At 40.4% G+C, this 25,231-nt stretch overlaps 1 protein-coding gene across 1 annotated transcript in view; it reads right to left on the reverse strand.

Moving 5' to 3' along the window:
• The window catches only part of gabrg3 (gamma-aminobutyric acid type A receptor subunit gamma3), a 42,664-nt gene extending 20,651 nt beyond the window's left edge, over positions 1–22,013 (reverse strand). Inside the window, exons 1-3 of the mRNA XM_032573280.1 lie at positions 21,682–22,013; positions 21,339–21,484; positions 8,562–8,629 (exon numbers count right to left, since the gene is read on the reverse strand). Of these exons, the coding sequence (XP_032429171.1) occupies positions 8,562–8,629; positions 21,339–21,484; positions 21,682–21,734 (267 nt within the window). The 5' untranslated portion in view covers positions 21,735–22,013. The remainder of the gene's footprint in view (positions 1–8,561; positions 8,630–21,338; positions 21,485–21,681) is intronic.
• Between the last annotated feature and the right edge of the window lie 3,218 nt (positions 22,014–25,231).

Genomic DNA, 25,231 nt, shown 5'->3' on the forward strand with positions numbered 1-25,231 from the left:
CACAGTCAGATTAGATGGAGCAACCCCGTGAATGCACATTTTTTGTGCCAACATATGAATATGTTAGATTCTGACCGACTCCATTGTAGCTCCGGCTGTACGCCCTTTGTTCTGCTAGATTAAAAAAATAAATAAAATCCCAAGTGTTTTGCAGCGTCCATCAAGTTTTCATCCAGGATAGTATTTAGCTCCATCCATCTTCATATCGACTTTCACCAACTTCCCCATCCCCAAGAAAGAGTGTCTGCCATCACCAGGCTTCACTCTCATAAGGGTTTCTTTAAGGTAATCATTCATTATTTTTTCTTAAATAAACAAACAAGGTGAAGAAGAGATAAAAAAAAAAGATAGAAACAAGTTGTAAACACGGCTAGAATACCGTAACTCGCTAGCCGCTGGCTGCTAGCTGCTAATGATACAAAAATTTGCATCTTCTCCGTAGCTTTCAGCCTAAAACAAAACACTTTTTCATTCTTTTTGAGCCATTTGATCACTTAAAAAAACTTCATAAATTACTTTTTTCTTGTCTTATGAATAGAATCTATAAAAATGATGAGGAAACATGACTTTGATCATTCTACACTGAGCAGATATTCTTAGCTTGCTGCATCGTTGCATCCCTAGTAAATATACATTCGTGCATTCACCTGTATTCTCATAACTTTGAACCCGATTTCATTGGGATTCAGCAACATGGCTGGGAGTCCTGCAGGTCATGGTGTATTACTGGGCTAAGTGGAGCTAAGTGGAGCAGCTGCTAGCCGCGGCAGAAAAACACCCAATGCAGCCTTAGCAACGGTCGAGTCGCTTGGGTCATTTCTGGCAGCAATTCACAGAAGGATGTACAGCGTAATTAAAATAATGATATCTTCCCCTCTCCTTCCCACCCACGCATTTGAAGTCAGCTGCCACTGCCTGAAATGTTTTGACCTTATGCTCATTCTGCACAGTGGCTGGAATGGCTCACCAATTAGAATAAAGTCTACATTCACAGAGCCCGGCCTGCGGGTCATGACCTTTAATTGTTTCGCACTTAAGGGGGAGGGGGAGTAAGAATTTTATGGTTGTGGTTTTAAATGAGTTTAAAACTCATTTAAAAATATTTTGAGGTGACTGTATCGACTCTGACAAGTAAATCTTATCTAAGACTTTTTTTTTTGTAAAGGTGCTTAATTAATTTCACATTAGAAGGTGTTTTCATTATAATGAAGCATTATGATCCTTCACTGCCCTACCTTGTGCTGCTTCTAGTCTGAATAGGATTCATTGCTGTAAATAATTTCAACTGTTCACTTTCAATTATTATGGAGAATGTTTCTGTAAAGTCTGCTGATGTAGAGGTTCTGCTAAACCAAAGATCCTGCTGTGGGTTATAAAAGGACACATGATTTAAAGAAAATGACTCTGATTTATGCTAACAAACGCCACAGTAAAGAAAAAAAAGGAGCTATTTGACCCAAATAACAGAGACATGGATGACCTAAATTGGTCAAAACAGGAAATGTGGGATGTAGAGTTTTACATTTCCTCCTACACAATAGCCATGGATTCCTACATTTCACACATCTGAGCTACAAATAATCCGACACTGTAAATCCACAAGCATGTTTTTGTTAAACTCGTTCTCAGACACACTTCAAAATGGAATACATTTAAAGATTAGCCTAACCAAAATTCAAGCAGGTGTGAGGATTTGTGCAGCATCAGGCTAGTGTTTGTAAGTAAGTTGGTCACAACGCCAAACTACACCAACAGTGGCTAACACACGGGAAGCAAGAAAACTATATCTGTGTATTTTAAGCACTGGGACAATGTGTTACATTAGTAATGTTTTAGAAAACATTAGTAATTTTCTGGTATTGGTTTCAGGTAGCACAAAAGTTGGATGTGATTTGGAGCATTGGGTTGTTATTGTAACTATTTTTGATTGAATTCAAAAAACAAAGCTATTGTTAAACATTAAACATACTTAAAAGTCTCAGATCAAACACATTTTAATATCAGACACCCAGAGATTTTAAATGATCACTGCCATTTATTGAGGGGGAAAAAAGCTACTAAAACCAAATTGACCCAATATGCGAAACACCCTCTTTAGCAAATTATGTAATAAATGTGATTAATCAAGTTTTACTGGTGATTAAATTCCACCAGTAGAGCACCAGCCCTAATTACTTTCACACCTCTGAAGTCAGAAAATGATTTAAATAGAACCAGTGGGACAACACGAAGTAGGCTAAAATATCTCAAAATGATTAAAAGAAATTCAAGTGGACATGGGCACTGAAGTCAGTTACATCTGCCAGTCTTAAACAGATTACAAAACCACTTCTAAAGCTTTGGGACTCCCCAGTGACAGCCGTTATCTGCGACTAGAGAAAACATGGAGCGGCGTAGAGCCTCCCAGGAGTGACTGATCTACCAGAAATACTTCTAGAGCACATCAACGACTCAACCAGGGGGCCACAACAAAAAAAAAAACATCATCTAAAGCAGTGGTCCCCAACCACCGGGCCGCGGACCGGTACCGGTCACCGGACCAATTGGTACCGGGCCGCGCAATAAATAATGAACTAACAAAACAACATCGGAGTACTGCGGCGCACCACTCCCCCCCCCCCCCCCAACAACTCGATACTTACGACGCGCACCCCCCCGTCCACAGCAAAATTGCGAAGGGCTGACCGATCCGCGCGACTAAAAAGGTTGGGGACCACTGATCTAAAGCACAGCAGGCCTCACTTAGCTCAAAGTCAGACTTCATGATTCAATAATCAGAAAGAGAGAATGGGCAAAAAATGGCATCAATGGGAGAATCGTAAGGAAAACCCCTCACTAGTAATCAATCAGGACTCAACATCTTGTCTCACGTTTGCTATAAAACATCCTGATGACTCCCAAAATCATCAAGGTGTTTTACAGCAAGAGCATAATCTGGAGCTGTTTGGATAAAAACTCTCTAATGAGGCTGGAAAGAACCAATTATGCAAATAAGTGTACCAAATACAATATAAAAGACTCATTGACTGCTATTGAAAGCGATTGATGACAGTCGCTGTTGCTAAGGGTGACAAAAGTAGTTATAGGTTTGCGGGGTCATTACATTTTAACACAGGGTCGGATTGGCTTGGATAGATTTTTTTCCCCCTGAATAAATGTAATAATAATTACATATATAAAATAAACAGCTTTTTTGTATTTACTCTATTCAATGTGAAAATTTGCTTAGTGATTTGAAACGTTCAGGTATAACAAAAAAAGCAAAAACTAAATCGGCTACGGAAAAACGTACTTCATCCTGGTACTTTACAGGTTGAAAACAACATTATGCGTTCTATGCAGACAGCAGACGTCAAGAGATTATCCTATTTTTTCAGTTTTCTTGTCATGACATGTTACAAACAGGTATAAAAAGTGGGTAAAATCTGAGCCAACTCCTGTTTTAATGAATTGGACAGTCAAAGTAACCGCTCTCAGTCTGATTTGACCTGCTGAAGATTTTTTGTTGTTCTTCAACGAGTTCTAGGTTGGAGCGCATTTTCAGTCTAATCGCGCTGCAGTTACATTTATTTCTCAAACAGCCGACATCAAGGAAGCTTTACCACATCAACTCCTCTCATCCAAATGTGTTGGCGAATTTGTTGTTCAAGAAATTAGCATGTAGCAACGTTAAGATCAATCAATCACTCAAATCAAATTAAGTTAAAATGGCCACCCGTGTTGCAACAATGCTCTCTATTGACATTCACGATTTTTAAAGAAGCCTTTATTATAATTTTTTAATCTCCTCTAAAGCTTAACAAAAACTACAAATCAGACTTTTGTGTTGGTATGAAAAGGGTGGGTGTTTAATCGTATACATAGCACCCTATAGAGACAGTACGTTAAAACCCAATCTGTTGCTTCCTCTTTCGCTGCCCTGGTTTTCTGTTGACTCTCTACTGACTTAGCTTATAAAAATAACGTAGCTAAGGTAAAGTATCTAAATCTATCATTTCCTCCTGTCAGCCTGACTGCTAAGTGGAGTCACAGTCAGAAGATTTAGGCTAATGGGGACATACAGTATATCTGCCATTACAGCTGGAATCATGTGGCCAGATGGGAGTATCAATCATGAGAGAAAAGCTGCTGCTCATGGCTTAATGTCGACTTTGATGTAAGAATAATTTTTCTGCAACAGTTTTATCCGTTGCTTAAATCGAGCAGAAGATGGATAAAAAATAAATAAAAAGAAATGATGGCTGGAAGATGCAGTCAAGTTGCGGAGCAGTCTGGGGGGAAGACCGTCCAGACGGAGGACGATGCTGCTGCTGGGGGGGAGCTGGGAAACTCAGGGTTTATGAGAAACAAGCAGACATGGAATCTGTTGACAGACTAGTCCACTAATACAAGTAACTCCTCATTAAGGACATTTCAGATTTAAAAATAAAAAATACTCAAGCACATCGTCTCACTATACCCGCGTTTCATCCTCATCACAACCTCCCACTTTATGACATAAATGGACAGTATTGTGTGTTTTCCAGCCACATAATGCCATGTTAGAACACAACCCAGTAACTTTGTTACCTTCGGTTGATATAAAAATTACTATATATCAAATCTGACTTAAAAGAAATTTGACTTTCCAATTTAATGCCTTGAAATTGGGCCTCTGTCTCTTTAAGAAGCTCCTGCTCTGACACTCCGCCTTCCATTATGCTGTTTACAAACGTTCTCAGGAGCTTTGGACCGAGAAGTAGTTCCTCCAGGTGTTTTGCTAATTGCTGCTGGCTAGTCTGAAGGAGCTGAGTGAGTTGTGCACCACCGAGAATCTTCTGTTGGTTTATTTGTAGCTTTTTCAAATTGTTTTGTAGACAATAAATAGAGAAATTTCACATTCTGAAAAATAGACAACAAAAAAATCTAACAAAGGAATTATTTTAAAAAAAATCAAATTTAATGTAAAATCTACACTATTAAATCGTTTTGGGTTTTTTCTTTGTTTAGTTTTTTTTTACATGGAGCTCTTTGCCCTGCACCAGGTTCTGTACTGTAAGTGGGGCAGAGCGTACATCTCCTCCGCAGTGAGCTGCCACACTGATTATGCAGGGAGATGTGGGGACACAGTGTACACCGTATTTGTGCCGTCCTTTGGGAAATCTTGTCATGCTCCTTTTGCTGAATCCAAATCTCTCCTTGAGCCCCAAAAGGTTAGAATGTAAGAGAGGATGAGAGGGGAAACTTTGTGATTCACATGGTGGGACCGACGGATCGGGGCACTCAAGTTTTGCAAAGGGTGGAAGTGCTTAGAAACACGTTTCGGTTTTAAAATGATTGAAGACTGAAAACCGGAAGAAAAAGGTAGAATTGTGGAGGATGAACTCACAGCGGTCAAATGTTTGGTGAGACCTCATTTGTTTGTAGCCTAACTGTAGCTTAGTGATATGACGATTCACATCTGAAAGGTCAGAGAAATAAAAACAGAACAAACATCCTGCTTTAGCCGAGTTAAAACAGGAAGCAAGACAAATCCCCACCCTGTAAGAACTCTAAACCTGCTCAACTTTACTTCAGATGTAGCATTTAGCTTCTTTGCACAGCAAATCTGGAACAAACTTCCAGAAAACTGCAAAACTGATGAAACACAGAGTTTCCTTAAGAAAAGCCAGATTAGAGATGCCTTTGATGAATATGTTGGAACATTGACCAACATATTTGATCTATGTTTGCTTGAAGATTTTGATGATGGCATTCGACAAAACGTGGTGTCTATTGTTTGTTTCATAATTCAGGGTTTCCCCCAGTGTATCTTCAGCCTGGTGGGCCACCAGGCTTTATTTTTGCCCCCACCAGGCTAAGGATTACTTATTTATTTAAGTCTTTTTAAATGTTTGCATTTTTAAGACTTTGTAGCTGGTGCTCAGGTATTAATCTTCCAATCTTTCAATAATACATAATTATCAAGTGACATTTTCAAATTGCCTGTCAACTTTAAACATTTTTTAAGTCAAAAACACGACGGGGCGCTGGATGACTGACTACCCTAACGCCCAACCACCAGGCTTAGCAAGTTTTCTAGGAAATACCTTGATAATTCATAACTGTGTGATGTTTTTTATGATGTAAAGCGCTTTGAACTGCCTTGTTGCTGAAAGATGCAACACAAATAAGCTTGACTTTACTGAATGAATCCTTGTAAAATTATTGTCAAAGAGAAGACAACGTGGCAGGGAAAGATCAGAGAGTCAGTCAATAGAGTGGCGAGAAGAAAGCTGTTGGTGACATGTCCAGATATTTATTTATGAAAAAAAAAAATTCAAACCCTGAATCATTTTCCTTCAACTTCACAATTATACAAGACCTATTGATGGTGTGTCACATAAAATCCCTTTAGAATACATGTAGGATTGTGGCTGTGGTGCTATCTCTAAACACAGATACGCCTTTATCAACCACTCATACAGGTTTTGATATGAAGATGTGCAAAAATTTGCCGACACTAAATGCAACAGTGTGGATGTACAGAACGTCGAGTATTTATAGGGATGATAAATCCCTATAAATTATAAGTGAGATTAGAAACCACGTTCTTGCAAAATGAAGCAAGAGGCTCTCTGTGTATTTCCCCTATGTTACGAAGTTGTGGTGCTTTAATTATTGTTTACAGTTTTACAGCTAACAGTGGGGACATGACGCTTGCTTCCCTCTGACAGGCAATTTATGAGCTCCAGCTTTTGCTCCGCAGAACCAAGAAACATCCTACTCAGCTACTTTACAGACAACTTGGAGAAAGTCCCACTGTGTAGAAGGGTGTTACGTTGTGTCTTAATTTTGGATACGAAGAAGTTCCAAATACAACGAGGAGGGCAGGACACAAGCAGCAAGCAAGAAGAGCTGAACTGAGAGAAATCTCTTAAAGGGAAAGTACCATGTGTGTTCTAGGCACATGGTGCCATTTTATAGCACAATAGAGTAACTATGTTACCTTGCTAGTTGCTATAAAAATGCTATATATCAAATATGACTTAAAAGAAATGCAATTTAACGTCTTGAAATTGGGCATCTGTCTCTTTAAGAAACTCCTGCTCTTTCTGAAACTCCGACTTCAGGAAGTCATCACAACATCGCTCCTCTTTAACACCTTTTTCACCATCGTTGCACTGAGAGGCGCTGTTCTACCAGGTGTTTGCTAATTGCTGCTGGCTAGTCTGGAGGAGCTGGGTGGGGGAGTCGCCGTGGAGGGCAGCTCTGTGAGGAGGAACCTTAAAAACTGCAGCTCTGAGGAGGAGCTGCGCCTCGAAAGAGGGGCTAGGTCCACTCAGGCGTCTGAATGGTTGCCATGGGAGATTAAAGGATTTCTCAAGCAAGTATGGAAAAAAAAATCAACGCAAAACTCCAGGTATGTAATAGATAAGGGAATAACAAGAGCCTGACACTGAGCTGAACATACATAATGACTGGAGGACGGACAGACGGATGGACTGTACCCCTCCAAAGCACTTCAGACAGACCAATAACATTTTCTAATAACCATTACAATTCTCATTTCATTTGGGATTTTTCCTCATAGATGAACATAATAAGTCTCTTATTGAAAGGCCTTCGAATGTGAAAATCATCTACTTCAACTTGTAGTGAATCTGTGCAGAAAGGAACGAATCACCATCTGTTGGCCCACGGAGTCATGACACCCCGAATTATACGGCGCATTGCAATTAAAAACAGTGCAGGAATGACAACGGAGATTACTGTAAGTGAATTCATCTGCAACAAAGGAGCTCGAAATGGGGCTCAAATTAAAAGGCCGCTCTATGTAGTGCTACTGAATATGTTTTAGGTACGCAGGCACTTTAAGTAATCTTAAACCTAACCACACCGCCCGTCATAATTTGTGGATGCAAAGCGGACTAGAACATTAGAAATATGATGGGATTATTAGGAAATATTATTATAAATATAATAGGAATAATAGGAAATATAATAGGATTCATATAATAGTATTCATCATGAATCCATTTAGTTGCACATATCACCAAAAATCAACCTCCATATTTTTCAAAAATAATAACGACAGCTGGTGTAAAACAATTTTGCAGCAGACACACTAAGAAAAGCAATAATTAACAAAGAAATACAAAACAGTTTTGAAATATGAAAAGCATGACATGTTTCTCATATTTTATTTTGTAAAATAAAAAAAAACCTGCACAATTTGGGTGTGGATCATAAGAATCATAACATTTCAAGACACAAGAGTCAATGTCGGACTTATTCTCTGTCTCTCTCATTATTGTGGCATTCAGCAAACAGAAACAATTTTGGTTTGCTCTGATCTATAACCCTGTGTGTCAATTGCTGAGCTGTATTGCATCGGGATCATAACTGCGATTCAGTATTTTGCGAATCTCTCCCGGAGATTAAGATGATCTTATATTGAATGGAAAGCTTCCTTTATTTCTACATGCAGTAAATATTTTGCTAAAATATGTTTGAATAAATGACCAAAGTCGGCCCACAGCAACCCGTTCCTCCACTCAAACCTCCAGCACGCCACAAGCTACTAGTGAAGTTGGACTTACCATGTTGATTGAAGACACCGGTCCGATGCTGTTCACAAATATATCCACATCTATGACAATTGGTTTCACTGAAGGAGAAGAAGAAGAAAAATAACATACATTTTACTCATCAAATTGCTCACTGTTGCTCCACCTTCTACCTGCTTCTATAAATGAAAGTGAAGACAAAAAAAAAGGCCCTGAATTAAAGACACTTTGCTGTTCAGGAGCCTCTGAAGACAGAGGAGCTGCTGAGCGAAGAGGCCCTCAGGGCGTAATGGTCACACATTAGTCTTCATCGTAAACTGCTGTGATGAAACACCTCCATCAGTGTTCGCTTGAAAGAGACAATTATGCATCGATTATTCCCCAGCGAGTCGAGCCCAGAGCTACACTTTTTTAGACCTTATCCCATTAAGACCCGACTCTCTTTCCAAGTACTTTCATTTGGCCTTCTTTCTTTGGTTTCCGTCTCCGTGGCAATCAAAGCTGTGCCTTAGTTTTTCTTTTTGTTTTATTGTCTTTAAAAGGAGTATTTCATTGGGGGAAAAAAAACAAAACATAAAGAACGGATGCTATTGAGGTGACATTTTTCTATCCTCGCTGCAGATTTCAGTTTTCTACACGAAAAAAAACAACAACACAAAGAAAACAAGGGCAAAGCAAGTCAAAAGGCTTTTGCACAAAGGCGAAAAGGCCCAAGCATTGTGGAGCCGAGGTTATCGTGTTTCCCATAAATGTTTAGCAAAAACTCGATATTCACCGACAACCAAAACAACACGACGTTAAACTTGAAGCTTTTGTGATATAGACTCTTTAAAGAGAGATGCTGCGACTTCATATGGTATTAATACACCTTGAACTTTTAGGCATTTTTTTCTCTTTACATCTACAAAACGTCAACTCGCCAACTAAAAGTATTGCGTCACAATTAAGTGCAAAGCAACTAATAAATGATTTTCACAGTTTCATTTTCAGATCAAAATCCGAGGCCTCCAAGGTTTAGAGAACATCAGCGAACGAGCAGCGTCAAGAAGATCAAGAAACACATCAAAACATGTCAGGGTTAAGGTTGCAGAGATGGTTAAGGTTTATGCTGAAGGTTTTAAACATCTTACAGTGACCTGATTATCTGAAAGTGGACAAAAATGTGGCCAAGACCAGGTCATCCGCCTAAAGTAAGAGTTGGTGTACACAGAGCGTTTTAAGAGAAGCAGAAAATAGATCCGTTGTTAATCTGGAGGGATGAAGCGCTCAGGTGGATTTGGATCCAGGTTTTAAACAATAAAGAAATACAGCATCCTAATCTTTATGATTTACCTACAAAATAAGGTGATGAAAACGTGCAGAAAATAGACGAAAACACATGGGGGACGTCACCTCAACCAGGCACAGATTTCAGAAAAGCAACCCGAATCTCCATCTGGCAGAACACAGAGTTTAAGAAGCTGGCACAGAGACGGTAGACTCCAACGCCAAAGCTTAGGAAACCAAAGTGGCCATCAGCAGAGTTTGGGTGGAGGGCCAGGAGGCCACAGCAGTCAAGAAGGACTCTCACGAGGCAAATGAACATGAGGCACTTGCTTATTTCATTTGATCAATCTGGCTCACCATTTTAACTCCAGCTTCCCTCGTCTCTGTCTTTAGGTAAGATGGACCTCATAAGGGCCTACACACTCTTGTCAAATCTGATACATCCATCTGGAAAGGGAAAAAAAAATTATCTCCTGTCATTTTATATGAACTTTCTTTATAGTCTTTGTGTCTTGGACCAATCAGAGGATCAAAATTTCTCCGCCTGCCAGTCACCTTCTTCCTAACAGATGGGACACCGAAGCATGCTTAAGGTGAATCAATGCAGAGAGCCGCTTAGTTGTGTGCCATCCACAACCATTCAGCAGACGGGGAACAAGCAGAGTAGATCAGAACACCCGCCTTTAAGCTCTAACATTAGAATCATTCTGGGGTCTTTTACCTTAATTCACATGTTTCTACACCACGACTGAGTGAGCTCCTGTTTTATGCTCAACAGCAGACACTTCAAACAGACTCCGGGCAGGGAACTCGTTGTGTGTAAGCTGTCAGGTAATAATGTCAGCTGCAGAAACAGGATGCGTTTTGCCCTGGAGAGCAGCCACCCAGACAAGCAATTAATTGGAGACAATCAAGGCTGATAGCTGGTTCTCAACGAAGTGCATCTCCCCTCCTCTACTGACCTAAGCTTCCCTCCCAGACAGAAACCATTCAAATGCTGCTGTGACCCAGTGAATGGCTGTTTTCTTCACAGTCATGAAGAGATTTATAAAGTTTTTCATAAAGTCGTTTCAACTTCTGAAGCTCCACAAAACACTCTAACACACGTGTCAAACTTGAGGCCCGTGGGCCAAATCCGGCCCGCCATAGCTTTTTATGTGGCCCTCTAGAATCTAGACTTAACACAAAGTGTGCTTAAGTATTAGGCAATCAATCAAATCAATGCCGTTTTTATCTGTTCACTGCCAAATTATATCAATCAGTCACTCCAGTTTCTTGAGAATTATTGTGGAAATTCACGCAAACTCAACAAATCCCTGCAATTTTTTGCACTAATAACTGGGAGCTTATTGCAGATCTTTCTCAAAAATGGTCAAAAACTTTCTGACTTGCACTAAACAGCTGCCTCAGCCTTAGTTGATATCAGATTGTAGTCCATGTTCTATACAGCCAGTAATAAAAAGTTGCATTTCCAAATTCCTACCACAAACACTTTACTTTATATTGAAAAAAATACAAAAAGAATTACAAAATCCTGGAGGAACTGAATAATATTATTTAATTTTAAGAATTTATTGATATTTTAACAGTTGGTGAACAGGTCTATCTGCTTTTACTATCAGCAGATAGTAAAAGTGATGTAAAATTTTTAGTTTTTAAATGGTCTGAAGTTGTTGGAAGCCTTTTTGAAATCTCAAAGTTAAGGGAAGGGTTTATATTTTTGAGAGAGTAAACATCAAGACTGTTGCCTAGTAAAAATTAGCCTCAGTCGTCACCAAGGTTACTAAGATAAAATGGTCAAACAATTTAAAATAACATCTCGTAGTTATTGCATTATTGTTTTAAATTACTAAAACCTTGTTTGACTGTGACTGCTCTCTCTCTCTCTCACACACACACGCGCACGCCCACACACGCACCCACGCACACAACAGGGTGTTGCCTTTGCAAAAAATTATCTTGAGCACCTAAAGCTGAAAGCCTTAAAAAGAGAAATTGCAATTAGCTAAAATTGCAAATTTGAAGTTTGCATGAGCCAAATCTCCTGGAAGAACCTCAAGGCAATAAGTATTCTGTCCCGCAGTGGGTAGCTAGCACTTGGTAGAAAGCATCCAGAGGTGAGAAAAACGGAGATCCTGGAACCAAACCTTCTGTAAGATTAATGTGTCATTATGTTGGAAGCTGACAGTGACGCATTAGCTGTTCTCTCTGCAGGCTGACACCAGGAGAGTCTGGCTCTCTGACGAATGGACAGCTGTAAGCCAGGAGGAAACAAACTGCGGCTGCAAGTCTCTGTTTGGCACGCGGCTATTTGTGATAAAGATGGTCATGTGACCACACAGCTGGACGGGTTGCCGTTTCAGGGTGAAATATAATTAGAAACACTCTTGTCAGAACGGATTACCAGGTTAGCTTTATTCGGTGAGACTGAGATAGACCAAGCTAGCAAAAAAAAAAGGTCCTAATTGTCTCCTGCTTACTTGCTACTTTTCTCCGTTGGATGACAACAGCGTTATTATTTTATTGGCGGTACTCTGTTATCTTTATCCACTAAAAGAACAATGGAGTTTATGTCATGTGTTTTTTTTCCCTACCTTCCTACACGACTGCATGAATGTGTCTCTACTGCTGCCCTTTCCAGTCAACTTATTAATCACATTAGCTCACAGGAACTCCCTGTGACACGGCTTCACGACGGAGACTCGCCACCTATTCTTGGTGGCCATCGGAGCGGCGGCGCGATGACTGTTGGCACCGAGACCTCAGCTTCTGCTCTGCCGGTCCGGGCTCAGCAGCAAAAGGAACGCCAAAGGGCTCTGAAATATTCAAAAAGCAGAACAGATCACCCACCTCGGGCGATCATCTGTTACCCGGTAAGCAGACACCAGAGCCGCTTCAAGACGGCTCCTCAGTGACTCGAATCAAATAACTGCAACAAAGCTGCATCAAAGGGGACTTAACGTTCAGGTGGTTGTGTGTTTATCCACTTTGTGTTGCGTAGTTTGACCTTCATGAGGTCAAAAGACAGATCGACTTAAAGTGAGGCATATTTTCATCAACTTTTGATGCAACCAGAATCTGAAAAATCGTCAAGATGAGCTGCTGGTTTGTTTCCAACACTTCAAGAGAAATTATTTTTGATATTTTTCTTTTGTTTTCCTCACCCTCACGGCTCTGAGCAATTTCGCCATGTGACAGAGAAGAAAAACCAAGTCAGTCAGTCATTATGATTCCACTGACAGATGCTAACAGTAACTGGCTTAGTTACTAGGTAACAGTGCAAACAAAAGAGCAGCGCATTGGTTTCCACGCGGGCTCTCTGTCTCTTTTATGTCATCTGATTTTGTGTGTCATCGCTTTTAGTCACAGCGCTCCATGCAACGGAGACAGAGTAAAGTTGGTCAATTATAAGATGTCATTCTGATCTTCACCTCTGCACATTTCTCAGCGGAAGTCGCCGCACTTGCTTCCGCGTATTCACGAACTTGAATCATGATCCCGCTAAAGCTAGCGACCGACCGAGCCACTTTTGTCACTTCCGATACCGATCCCGATATCTGACGTATCGTATCGGCCGATAACCGATCCGATACAGAAAAACAGTGTTGAATTCACTGAAAAAGTTTCAGTTTCTTTTCAAACGCTGACATATTTCTGAACCATTACAGCACATTTAAATACACCAACGGCTATACAAGCTTGCTCCAACATGCAAAAATAACTTCAATTAGGAGTATAACACAAAATGGAAAATAAATAGTAAAGAAAACTGATAAAAACAACATGTTGACTACTTTGGTCAAACAGGTAAAAAAGAAACTGCAGCAAATCTTCTCTCAAATGGTTCAGAAAGAGCAAATAGGAACTCTAAATATAAAGTAATAATCAATCATAAAGAATAGAATTAGACTGAATAGATGTGTGCTTATGGATCAGGCACGTTGTCACCATAAACGATCTGTAATTCTTTTCAATATCAGGACCAATACAGATATTAAAAACCCAGATGGCGCTCAGTTTCTTTTAAAACAGGCCCCCCAAGTTCTGTGTTTTTCATTTAAAATCTCCAAGTAGTTGGAGATTTTTTTAAAAACTCAATGAGTAATTAAGCTCGAGTTGAAAAGTCTGACTCAAAAATGTTTTTCAAGGAATTTTTCCCATCACCCCGTTGGGACGCCGATGGTGACGAACAGCTGTGATGAGCTCCAGTGACCTTGAACGCCGCTCTTTGCTGCAGGGTTCTAACAATGAGCTCCAAAGATGTTTCTTGTCTTTTTCTTGTTTTTGCCATCCTGCTTTACTTCAATCCTTCGTTAGCCTTCAGACTTTGTCACAAGTCATTTGAAAACTTTTATTTCTTCGTTCTGACTGTAGATATTGGCAAGTGGAAGCAGTTAGCTGTTTTCTTATAGTCGTTGTCCTGATGCATGAGGGTCGACAGCCGTCTGCCTCACTTACATGCAGGAGCGTTTAACAGCCAGCGCTTGGGAATAAATCCAGGATCTCGTTATAACGAGAGAACCTTCTCGCTAGAGCAAATTGCGAAACTCGATAAAATGAGAAATTTAGGGTTATGACAGAGCGAGTTTTATGTCTGGCAATAGTGAGATATTTCCTAGTTTTAATGATGTGAAAATATACCCTTCTAATGGGTTGCAGCATAAAGAGGCTCTCCTTCTCATAGTGCTGCTTCTATACAACATCTAAAAATCCCAAGAGGTGTTGCTGCTTTACTGCTGCCACCTTTCTTATTTGAAAGGGAAAATATTTTGGATTTAATGAGAGAATAAATCTCTTTTTTTTTAATTTCATTGAACGTTTTCTCGTTTGAATGATATACCGCTCCTGAATTTATTTCCACGTTCTTGCAGTTAATCATTTCACTACTTAGATTCTCGAGTCGTTCCCATTTTGCAAAGTAAAGACTTAAAGGAAATGGAGCTGTGTGTCACATAATGATTCTGTCCCGGGGAAATAGGAAGTCATATATTAGCAATTAATAGTTCGTAGACCCTCTGACCAACATAAACAGAAAAACATTTAGAAAAATGACTTCAGTTACAAATATTTAATAGTAATTGTTAATGCTGGCAATGATTGTGCCACCAGTAATTTTGTTTTAAAGGATTTCCATTTCATAATCATTATATTTCTCCTTCCATAGTAAACGCAATCCAATTAAAGATGAGATTTTTCCTAAATTATCCATAAAATATCATGTTACTGTAATGAAATATAACATACAGTACAGACCAAAAGTTTGGACACACAGTTGTGTCCAAACTTTTGGTCTGTACTGTATATTTTATGCGTTTTAGGACAACTTGCCAGACGACGTGCTAGCAAATACATCCAAAAATGTTATTTCACTTACTCTTTTTGCAACTCAAGTATTTTGTGCAAACAGAAAAGCAATGCACACGTACAAGGAAGCTGGAGCACAACAACAATTACTACTTCGCTGTTCTCAGTTGACGTCGAACGTGTGTCGTATCATCAGCATAGAAATCCATTTGTATTCGAGCAGCGTGGTCGGAACAGCCCTAGTTGTTCAAACGCAAGCTTAGAAAGTCACATTCATTAAAGCAGAAAGGACTTTAGGCCGCCGTCTGTCATCAAAAGGCCCAGGTAACAACAAATGGCTCTCTGATTTACTTATCTGCGGCCCGTGGTCGGGGGAATTAAAAAACAAGGGCTAATTGCCCGCGCCGTGTTTCTCATTAGTTCTTTGAAGTCATCCACACAAGTTAATTTTGCCCAGTTTGGCCGGGCAATCAGCAATGAATACAAATCTGCGATGCACTAGAGACTCATAAATTGTGACTATGTATGTGTGTGTGTGTGTAACATAGTTGCTCCCTAAAGCAGCTCAGTGAAAAGGTCATCGTTCTTTTTTTTTATTTTTTATTTTTTTATAAATAGTCGCCAAATGACTGGACAACAACTCCTGAACAGTGCAGCTAAGAGCATGTGCAGCAGGTGTAAACGTTCCCTCAGGCTTAAAATACTTAAAATACTCGTTTTCTTTATCTGCTTCATCCATCCCAGGACAAGAGCCCACCGATTACTGGGGACGTGTGTGTGTGTGGTGGGGGGGTTGGATACTACACCCTGGAGATCCAGGCCAACGCTGAATTACAAGACAAAAAACCCCAAAAACAATTAAAAAAAACATGCGCATTTGCACACATAAGTTAGACTCGCCAATTATACTAACATATAGTTGGACAGGAAGCTGAGTTACCCAGAGGAAATAATTGAATATCCACTCCAGATATGTGAAGAACACAGTGGAAATCCCTGACAAGAGTCCAAAGCTGTGGCCTTCAGCCATGCAGTTAAAGCTGCACTTGGAAACTTTTATTAAAAACTTTTTTTTTTTTACATAATTGTTGGAACTGTCACAGTGTGTGAGGTAATCTGTGAAAAGAGTAGAGCTCCCCTGTCTCCTCCCACTGCTAACAAGAAACAACCAATCAGAGACAGGAGGTGGATCTTATCGCCGTCAATCATGGTCGTGTGTGTGTGTCGCTCTTCTGCAACGCAGCTTCTCACAGTCAGCAGAGCCTGTCAAGAGAGCTAAGGCTATCGTGAGGGCGGATAAACTGTTTTTCTGTAACGGTAAGTAGTTTCTCCACTATTAGTACATTTAGCAGCATTTTCACAAGGTTGATTGACAGCACCAAGGTCCGCCTCCTGGCTCTGATTGGTTGTTTTTGGCAGTTTGATAGTAAATTTTTACTGTCTGCCAGAATTTTACTGACAGACAGTAAAAATTGAATAACAAAATTCATGATCACTCTAAAAAAACACTGCCTGTCTGTATCGACTAGAGGTAAAAACAAAAGCTAGCTACGTTATCGTAAGTTATTTTTTAATATGCCGATTTAGTTGTTACAACATGCAGTAGTTGCATGCATGTTTAGACCACAACATGCGAGTTTCACCTCTGTAGGCGGCATTCATTTTGATTTTTATTCACCAATTCACCTGCAGAAGAGCAATCAAAAGAAAAATCTGAATTTTATATATAAAACAAGGAGAATGAGGACAGATATTCGAAATGAATCTGCTTAGGGAAATTAAAGCACAAATCTACATTATTGATTTGTTTTTTCTTGTATTTCATTTGTTTTATGTTGTTTAATTTATGCCTATGTTTTCAACTTCTGTTTTTAAACTCTTTACATTTTTCTGTAAAGCACTTTGAATTGCACTGTAAACCAAATGGGCGAAACAAATTCATTTTCCTTGCCTATTGTATTTTGACACAAAGCCGACTTTGTTGAAACATTGACAGAGCATCCTGCTGCTACAGTGGAGTTGTTTTTATTTTTATTCTTCACATCTGTCTCAGTTTGTCTTGACTTTGTTTTAATTGCCCTCAATGTTAGGCAAAAAAAAAGAAAGTTACGGACTTAAAGAATATAGAATAAAAAGAATTTGCCACTGCTGCTTTTGGAGAATCTTTATAAGTATTTCTAGTCCAGTTTCTAGTGCATATATTGAAATAAGACAAAACTAACTTGCAAGTAACTTTGCAGCACGATATAGGAGCTTGTTTTGAGTAAATAATTCCTTCATATTGATGAAAAATATGACATTTTTCCAATTTGACAAGTAAAATAATTTGTTTTCATCAATATTAAATAATAATTGATTCAAAACGAGCTCCTGTTTGATGCTAAAGAGTTACTCGTAAGTTAGTTTTGTCTTGTTTCAAGTGTACGGACAGATTTCCACTAGAAACTAAACCAAAAACTGCACGATATTGTGTTTTTGCTGTGTTATGAATTCATCCTTTCACTTTTGTGTTGAATCAAGCGTTTAATGTCCTACTATTTCATGACACGAAACTTTAAAATGATCACTTTATGATACACTTTATGTAGCTCAGTCGGGTCTTGGGCATTCCCGTGTTTTTCTGCATCCAGACTGCTGTAGTTTGCGTCACATTTTGACAGGAAAAGGTCAGGCGGGGCCGTTTTACTGACGACTACTTTAGCGCTACGTGTCACTAAATCCCACACGCTGCTTCTTAACGGTATATTTGGAGGAATCTCTTTTTGCAAAAGCAGATTTCAGTCAAGCTCAAAGGGTTTAAAGAGGATTTGGGACAGGGATCACTGCCGCTTAGTCTGAAACAATGCATCTTTTCATTTTCTATCCAGTCTTTTGTGGTGTCGAATAGGTGCTTTTTGTAATTTTTCAGTTTTTTAAAAAAAAAAGACCTTCACATCATGTCTGACAAGTACATTTTCCTTTAAAACACCTTTTCAGTCCTGGGATTTCATTGTCTGATCTGATAAATGCATGTAGGTGAAAAACAACAAAGGGAACTGCTCAGCATCTGACAGGCGAGGGAGGGGGGGACACAACCGACTGGCTTTTAACGACAGGGGAGGTGACTGAGCAGTGAGACAATCAGATGGGACTAATCAGTGCAAGACAGTCCAGCTGGGGAAGAACCTGAACCAAGAAGCTGAGGCAAAAATGGCACATAAGTGAACAAAGAGGGTGTAAGAGGACTCAAATGATTGAACTGAGCCAAAAACTAAAGACTTTCATTAAACCCTTCCAGACCAAACGTATCGGCGATGAGACAGCTGAATTTGCAGTACTGTAATTCTGCCACAGGTTGCGCTATCTGAAAAATTCCAACAGTTTCTGAAAGGCGAGACGTTGCACTTTCCAGCCGATATCGGGGTTATTACGGTAATTTCACCCCCCCACCCAACCCCACCCCGCCGTAGCAGGAAGTGAAATTAACCAGAGGGGCACTCTGTCTTTTAATTGACTTAAACTTGCCCACTTATCCATAACTTATAGTTATGGATAAGTGGGCAAATATATTTTACTCACAGGACATTTCAAGAATTGCGTACAATTAAAGTATGCAAAAAATATCCAGGCGGAGATTTGAAACTCAGGTTCTAACGGGTTAAAGTAAGGATCTAAAGAAATGCAAAAAGAACAGGACACAAAAATAGAACTGTGAACGGAAAGCCATTAGAGTCAGAAATAATAACAAACGATCCAAAAAGGCCAACATGTGGCCACCAGAGGCCCAGCTGGGGTGGGGTTCCTCAGGCTGATCACTGGTGTCTCTGTGTTCTGATAAGACAGCAGAAAGTACAGAGCAGTGAGGCAGATGAATGCGGCGGACGCGAGTGAACGCACGGCTGTGCTCCGCCGAGTGGGAGGAGCAAAAATTGGGGTTACTTGTTGGAGTCAGAGCGTCACACGAAGACGGTGACACCGAAAGAAACGACACTTAGGGAACCCGACTGTCGCTCGTCCCTCTGGGGACGGAGCTGAGGGAGATTTTCCACGGCCACTCGGAGCGTGTGGGGATCGTCTGCACCGATCTGCCCACCGGTCACAACAGGTCACCGGGCCGGCTGCAGGTCGTTCACTTGACTTGGGCTTCTTTGAACGTACGCAGAGCAACCGGTGCCTTCAAAACAGCAGCCAGCAAACTGAGAGCTTTCCATCCATGCAGAGTTTACAGGCCTCACAGTCCAGTCAGGCGTTAACGTCTGTTGATTAAAACACTGCTCCATGGTTCAACGCTTATTGTGGGACTTCGCTCATATTCCCACAAAAATGTTTTATGTGTTCCAACCTTTACTAAATGAAGAGAATCTATACCAAATTGTTTCTATATTAAAAGACTCTGACAGTAACCTTTAAAGGTGAACTATTATGCTACCTTAGCAAAGGTCTACAGGCTGCAAAACAACATTTTTTTTTGCACCAAATCATTTGTAAATAGTGAAATCTCAGTTTGGTCAGTTCTGCCTATTTCAGCTCCTGTCAGATTAAGCTTTAAGTCCAGATGAGCTCCTACCACCGACTGCAACTCAACATGAAAACAGTTGCAAACCGATGCGCAATTATACAACTGTACATCTTTGAAAAGCAGAAGTGGAGCCGCCTGCACAACCAGCAAAAATGCAGCAGGAGGTTTCTGGATGTTAAGTCAACAACAAAACACTTGTCTTTTCCAGCAGCCATTGTACAGCCCATACTGTGGTAAAGCCAGCTAATCAAACATGCTTGGTTGCTACAGGGAGGGGGGGGGGGGGGTAACATCGCGGTGCCTGTCGATTGTGATGGTGCAGACTTAATGTGTTAGAAAACCAGAAAGATTTTGGCTAAGGGGGAGGATAAGACGACAGAAAACAAAATCCACCAACAAGAAGAAAAAAAAGATGCTGTTTCCTCGTCACCTTGCTGGATACTTTGACTACACTACTGCGCAATCACCATCAGGAGATACATCACAACTTGCTTTTACTCAAATAAAAAAAATAGAATGTAAAATAAATTTTACTGTAGATGTTGGACAGACTCACAGCCTGTAGAAGGTGATCTAATAGAGGTGCTGGAAGAAAATAAGCATCTTTACAGGCAACATGAACAGACCAAGAGGTGAAAACGGTAACTATAGTTACAGTATACTAGTATACTACAGCAACATAACCTTCTTTACTCTTACCGCTTTGGTAACATTCATCTGTCTGTTATCTATTATCTGGCTGAAAAAGATACAAAATTATGTGAATTATGTCTTAGTGAATATTTTGCTGTATCCTTTTCCAAACTTCTCGTCCATTTATTAGTATTTATTTATTTTGCTCAACATGTTTTATTTATCGTCCTGGTTGAGAACAGAGATAGTTTGAGCTTCCTGCTACATTACCTCTGTTTCATTGTCTCATCTACTCTGGGTTTAGGGTCCTAGTCCAAGTATAAACTTGTTGAACAGACAGCAAAGAAAAACTCGAAATTCAGTTTAAAAAACCCCAAAAACTAAGCAGAATATTACAGCAGAATGAATCGAATGAAACTGAACACTGAAACAGACGTTCAGGCAGCACAGATGCATCAATAGCTGCTCACGGCTCCTTTTTGCATGAATTACTGCATCGGTGTGGCATTGCATGACCTTACGGGGCCTTGATTCTGTTTCTTAACAAAATGCACACTGTGCTTTAATTAGGACGTTGGAACACACACAGAAAAAAAATCCACCCAGTCCTTGTTTTCCTCTGCCCAGTTTGGATGCTTCTGGTGTCATCACAAAGAGGGCAGCACCGGGTCCAGGACACGTCTGTGTTTCTCTTCCCGCTGCTGTGATTTTTCCCTCAAACACTTTTTTTTCTTTAGCATCCTCTCACAGCTGCAGTTAACCCTGCTGCTTGGTCTGCCACACTTTGTCCTTCCACTCATCTTTCCCGTTGATATAACTGGGCGCAGCTCTCACAACTTGTTCTGCAGCGACCTTTGGTGAAGTCCAGGCCTGCCTCAGGCATGAAACTCTTTATAATAAACATCTTATTATTATTATTGGTCTTATGTACAATTCTAATTTTCTAATAAGTAGACATGAAATATTTCAGTTGTAGAATCCATATAATGTAAATGTTCAGTTTTGGAACTGATTTTTAGAACTATAATTAACTTCCCCCCCCCCCCCAAAAAAAAAGAAAATTTTTTTTTTTAATGTCCCGTTTCTGGGAAAAAAGAAGCGAGTCTTACCTCCAATGTCCGGCCTCAGCTTCTTGTCATACTCTTTGAGTAAATTATTGAGGATTTCCGTGGTGTCTGTTTCCTGGGATTTAGGAGCCAGCATTTGGTTCACAGTCACATCCTCGTAGTCCTCCTCATACTGCACCGCTAAAGAACTGGAGAGAGGGAAGGAAAGAAGCTCGTGTTTAACAGGACGTGCAACGCGCGGAGAGCGTGCGTTCAGAGGAACTTAGACACAAAGTTTCAAAGAAAAATCCCTGCAGCGAGGATATGGAAATCCGTTTCTTTTCTCTTTTTGGAAGAAAACGAAAAAGAAGAAGAAGAAGAAGAAGATGCCAGGTGCGCCGCTTACCAGGTGAAAAGGACCGACAGAAGTCCGACGCCAGCCAAGGAAGCGCGCGTCATGTCTCTCGGAGGGAGAACAACAAGTAGACAGAGACGTGTCAGCGGACCGTGCCTGTGCGCACTCCGTGGTCACCGCAGCACTGAGCGGAAACAGGAGCAGGAGGAGGGGGGCTTCATAGTTTCCAATCCAGCCGATATGTCTTTCGGTGTGAATAATAATAATAATAAAAACCATTTATATCCTTCCTTGGTGGCCGGCTCCCCCCACCTCCTCACCAGACACAAACTCAGCAGTTTGTCACCGCTGAGGACTGCAGCGCTCCTCCATCCACAGCGGGCGGCGCTGCGCCCTTTACGCAGGTGCGCACGGTGGCTGAGTTCTCTGAGAGGTGAGAATTCATCAGCTGAGAAATAAATAAATAAATAGAGAACTCCTCTGCGTCACACAGGGGTCGCTACACCTGCGCGGAAATATTTTTTGTTGAGCTTTGTGCCTCCGTTCTTTCCTCCCGATTAATCACGCAGTAGAATGTCCCCGATGTAGAGCGTCTGGAATTAGACTTGCAGAAGAAAACAAAAGTCTTTACTGATTCTCTTCGAATGCAAAGCCTGGAAAAAAAAAAACAGGCCTAAATACAACATGGGAAAAAGCAGAGCGCCATTCAAAATCCACAGCATGATGCCGGCACTACCGTGCTTCGTTGTTCAACGTTTATTTGTCACATGCGCAGTAGAAACGTTTTCCTTTATACAATAAAAAGCTTACTTTTGTCTGCAGGAATGTCATTTAAAAAGGTTTTGGTTTTTTTAGTACAAAATGTAAAAATAACCATACAAATTAGAGTTTAAATATAAATTTTATACAATAAGTACCGCTAGTAATATAAAATATCGGTAATGCGAATAAGATATAGAAGTGGATTATTGGTAGCGAATGTAAACATGGGCGCGCCACACTGTAAAAGCAAAAATGTATATTTGACAGCGATGAACAGTAAAATGATGACAGGACAAATCCGTAAAATATGAAACAAGTTAGAATTTGATGTAGGTTGTTTTCATGTTCCTTTTAGAGAAAACCTTTTGGTTTTGTCCTTTAAGTTAAAACGTTTTCTTTTATAGTGAATTATTGAATCCAGCAGAATTTTTTAAACCGTACAATCAAAAATCACACTGCCATCTTACCATGAAAGGAAAAAAACTAAATAAAATTCTAATAATTTTGCATCCTGGCAACCACAGCTGCCGCCGTTTTACCATTGAATTACCATAGTGATGACGATGATGATGATGATGATGATGATGATGATGATGATGATGATGATGCAGCTGTTTCTTTATATTTGAAACACTGAAACCATGGGTTGACTGGAAAAATAAAAATAAAAAATTGCCACACGTTGCGAATCAAAGTCACCTCTTTGAGTATTCCTCAGTTTGGAGGCGTCTGTGTGAGACGCTACATCAGCAGCACGAGAGGTCAGAGGGCGCTTTAGCTTTAGCATCTCAGCTGCAGAGCTAACACGTGCGTTAACTGAGCCTGAGCTGCTCTGGTCGCAGGCTGTGGAGCGTCGCTGCTGCTGCGCCTGACTTCTGTCACCCTCTAGTGGCTGAAATGAGAACTGCACACACTTGAAATCAAACACAAAGCCATATCAACTCTCACTGCTGTTGTGCTGCTAACGTGGAACTTTTCCCACACGTTTGCATATGCCTTGCCAAATTCTGTACAGTTTGCGTTTTGTGCAACACACATCCAGAGTTTCTTGAGTTTCTGATGTCTGCACATGCGTCGTTGTTTTTTTTCCTTTTCTATGGAGACGCCATTGTAGGGCCTCAGCGTCGCGCCGAAGGACAACTTTGAAAAGCGGTCGAGCTGAGAATGAAACCAGCAATCATTTCCACTTCCCCACTTAGCCACATGATCACCTACTCACAGCCATACATTAGCATAATGCAAAAGATAAAGCCCAACCCGACGGGCCCAGAAGGAATCAGCATGGATTTAATGGGCCGCACTCAGAATAAATATGAGCTTAATGAACTTATAGTTGTTTTTTAAAAGTTTTATGTAAGATGAAATCACCCATGGGTCTAATTGGTGCTGCTACCTGCCCTGCATATTTAGCATGTGCACCTATACACTCTGCATGTTAATCCCACAGTCTGCTGAATAAAAGAAGCTTGAGTGTGTACGATGCATTCGCTCTCTTAAAGAAATAATATGCTAAATTGTATGTGACAGCCCCTTAAAGAGTAGAGTTGATCATCATCGCTGCATAACTCCAACCGTCTGGACCAAACTCAAATGCCAAGGTGGTGTTTACGGTTTTCAAACTGAATCTGAAAAGTGTAAATTGTGTTTGTATTTTGCCATCTTTGATGCTCTTGAGTAAAGCATCAGAAGGTCCGCGGTTCAGGTAAAAGTTGTGTGCTCCTCAAATTCATGCAAAAAGTGCTCAGAAGAGAGAAATTGTTTTTGAATAAAAAGCGACGGTCTGGTTCAAATTTCACAGCAAGCCAAACATTGGACACGTAAAGTTGTGGAAGCAGAAAGCGCACTGTTCAGGAGAAAAGCAAAAGGACATTTTTTTTGGCATATTTTATAAAACATAACAAAACAAAGAACAAAAAGAAAACCCAACAACACTGCACTTGTCCCTGAACATACCATCCCCACAGTGGAACATGGTGGTGTCAGTATCATGCTCTGGGGATGTCGTCTGTGAACGTCCTTCCACTAAACTTCCTCCTGAACAGATCTCCATGATGAAACCTGCTGGTGGCAACATCATGATATGAAAATACCTTTTTATCAAGCAAGAGCTTTGAATTGTGTTAAGATGTCCTGTTTATATTCCAGATATCATTAACATATTTTCTTTTTTGCATTTTCATGTTTATTTCTGTTTAATTCTGTTGGATTTTTTTCTTTGTTTCATATATAAAGCACTTTTTTACCCACTGAAGGTAACATAGTTTCTTGATTGTGCTATAAAATAACACTATGTGGCTGGAAAACAAACAATACTGCCCCTTTAAATACTCCATCACTTCTAAAACCTGCAGCATCACCTCCACTTTTTGGTACTCAAGATTTGATATTCACTCCCCTCTCTGTGTTTTTCTCTCCAACGCTCCAATATGCGATTGGAGTCATTTGGTGCCATCAGCGATGGCTTAATTTGACGTCGACTCCGGCCCAACCAAACGGAAAAAAGCAACTTAAATGGAGCTAAATCTTTGACAAGCAGATGTGAGCCAGATGTCACTGTAGCAGAGAGACCCCCCCCCCCCCCCCCCCCCCACCCCACCTCCCCAAGATGGGTTTAGCAGTCCAACAACAGCAGAAGAGGCGTTGGTGTAATCAAAGGCCGAGCAGAACGGGCACAAAGTTGTTTCTATTAACTAGGATTACTTTTTGGTTTTGTCACGTCGAGTTCCGCAAATCCACAAATTCGTAGGCTCATATGAAGCAGCATATGTTTTTTTGCATATGTTATAGAATAAAAGCATTACCTGTTTTCCTCATTATCTAAGAGTTCTTCAGATAGCGT

This window comes from Xiphophorus hellerii, chromosome 9 (assembly GCF_003331165.1).
Source record: "Xiphophorus hellerii strain 12219 chromosome 9, Xiphophorus_hellerii-4.1, whole genome shotgun sequence".
In the NCBI taxonomy this organism is placed as follows: Eukaryota; Metazoa; Chordata; class Actinopteri; order Cyprinodontiformes; family Poeciliidae; genus Xiphophorus; species Xiphophorus hellerii.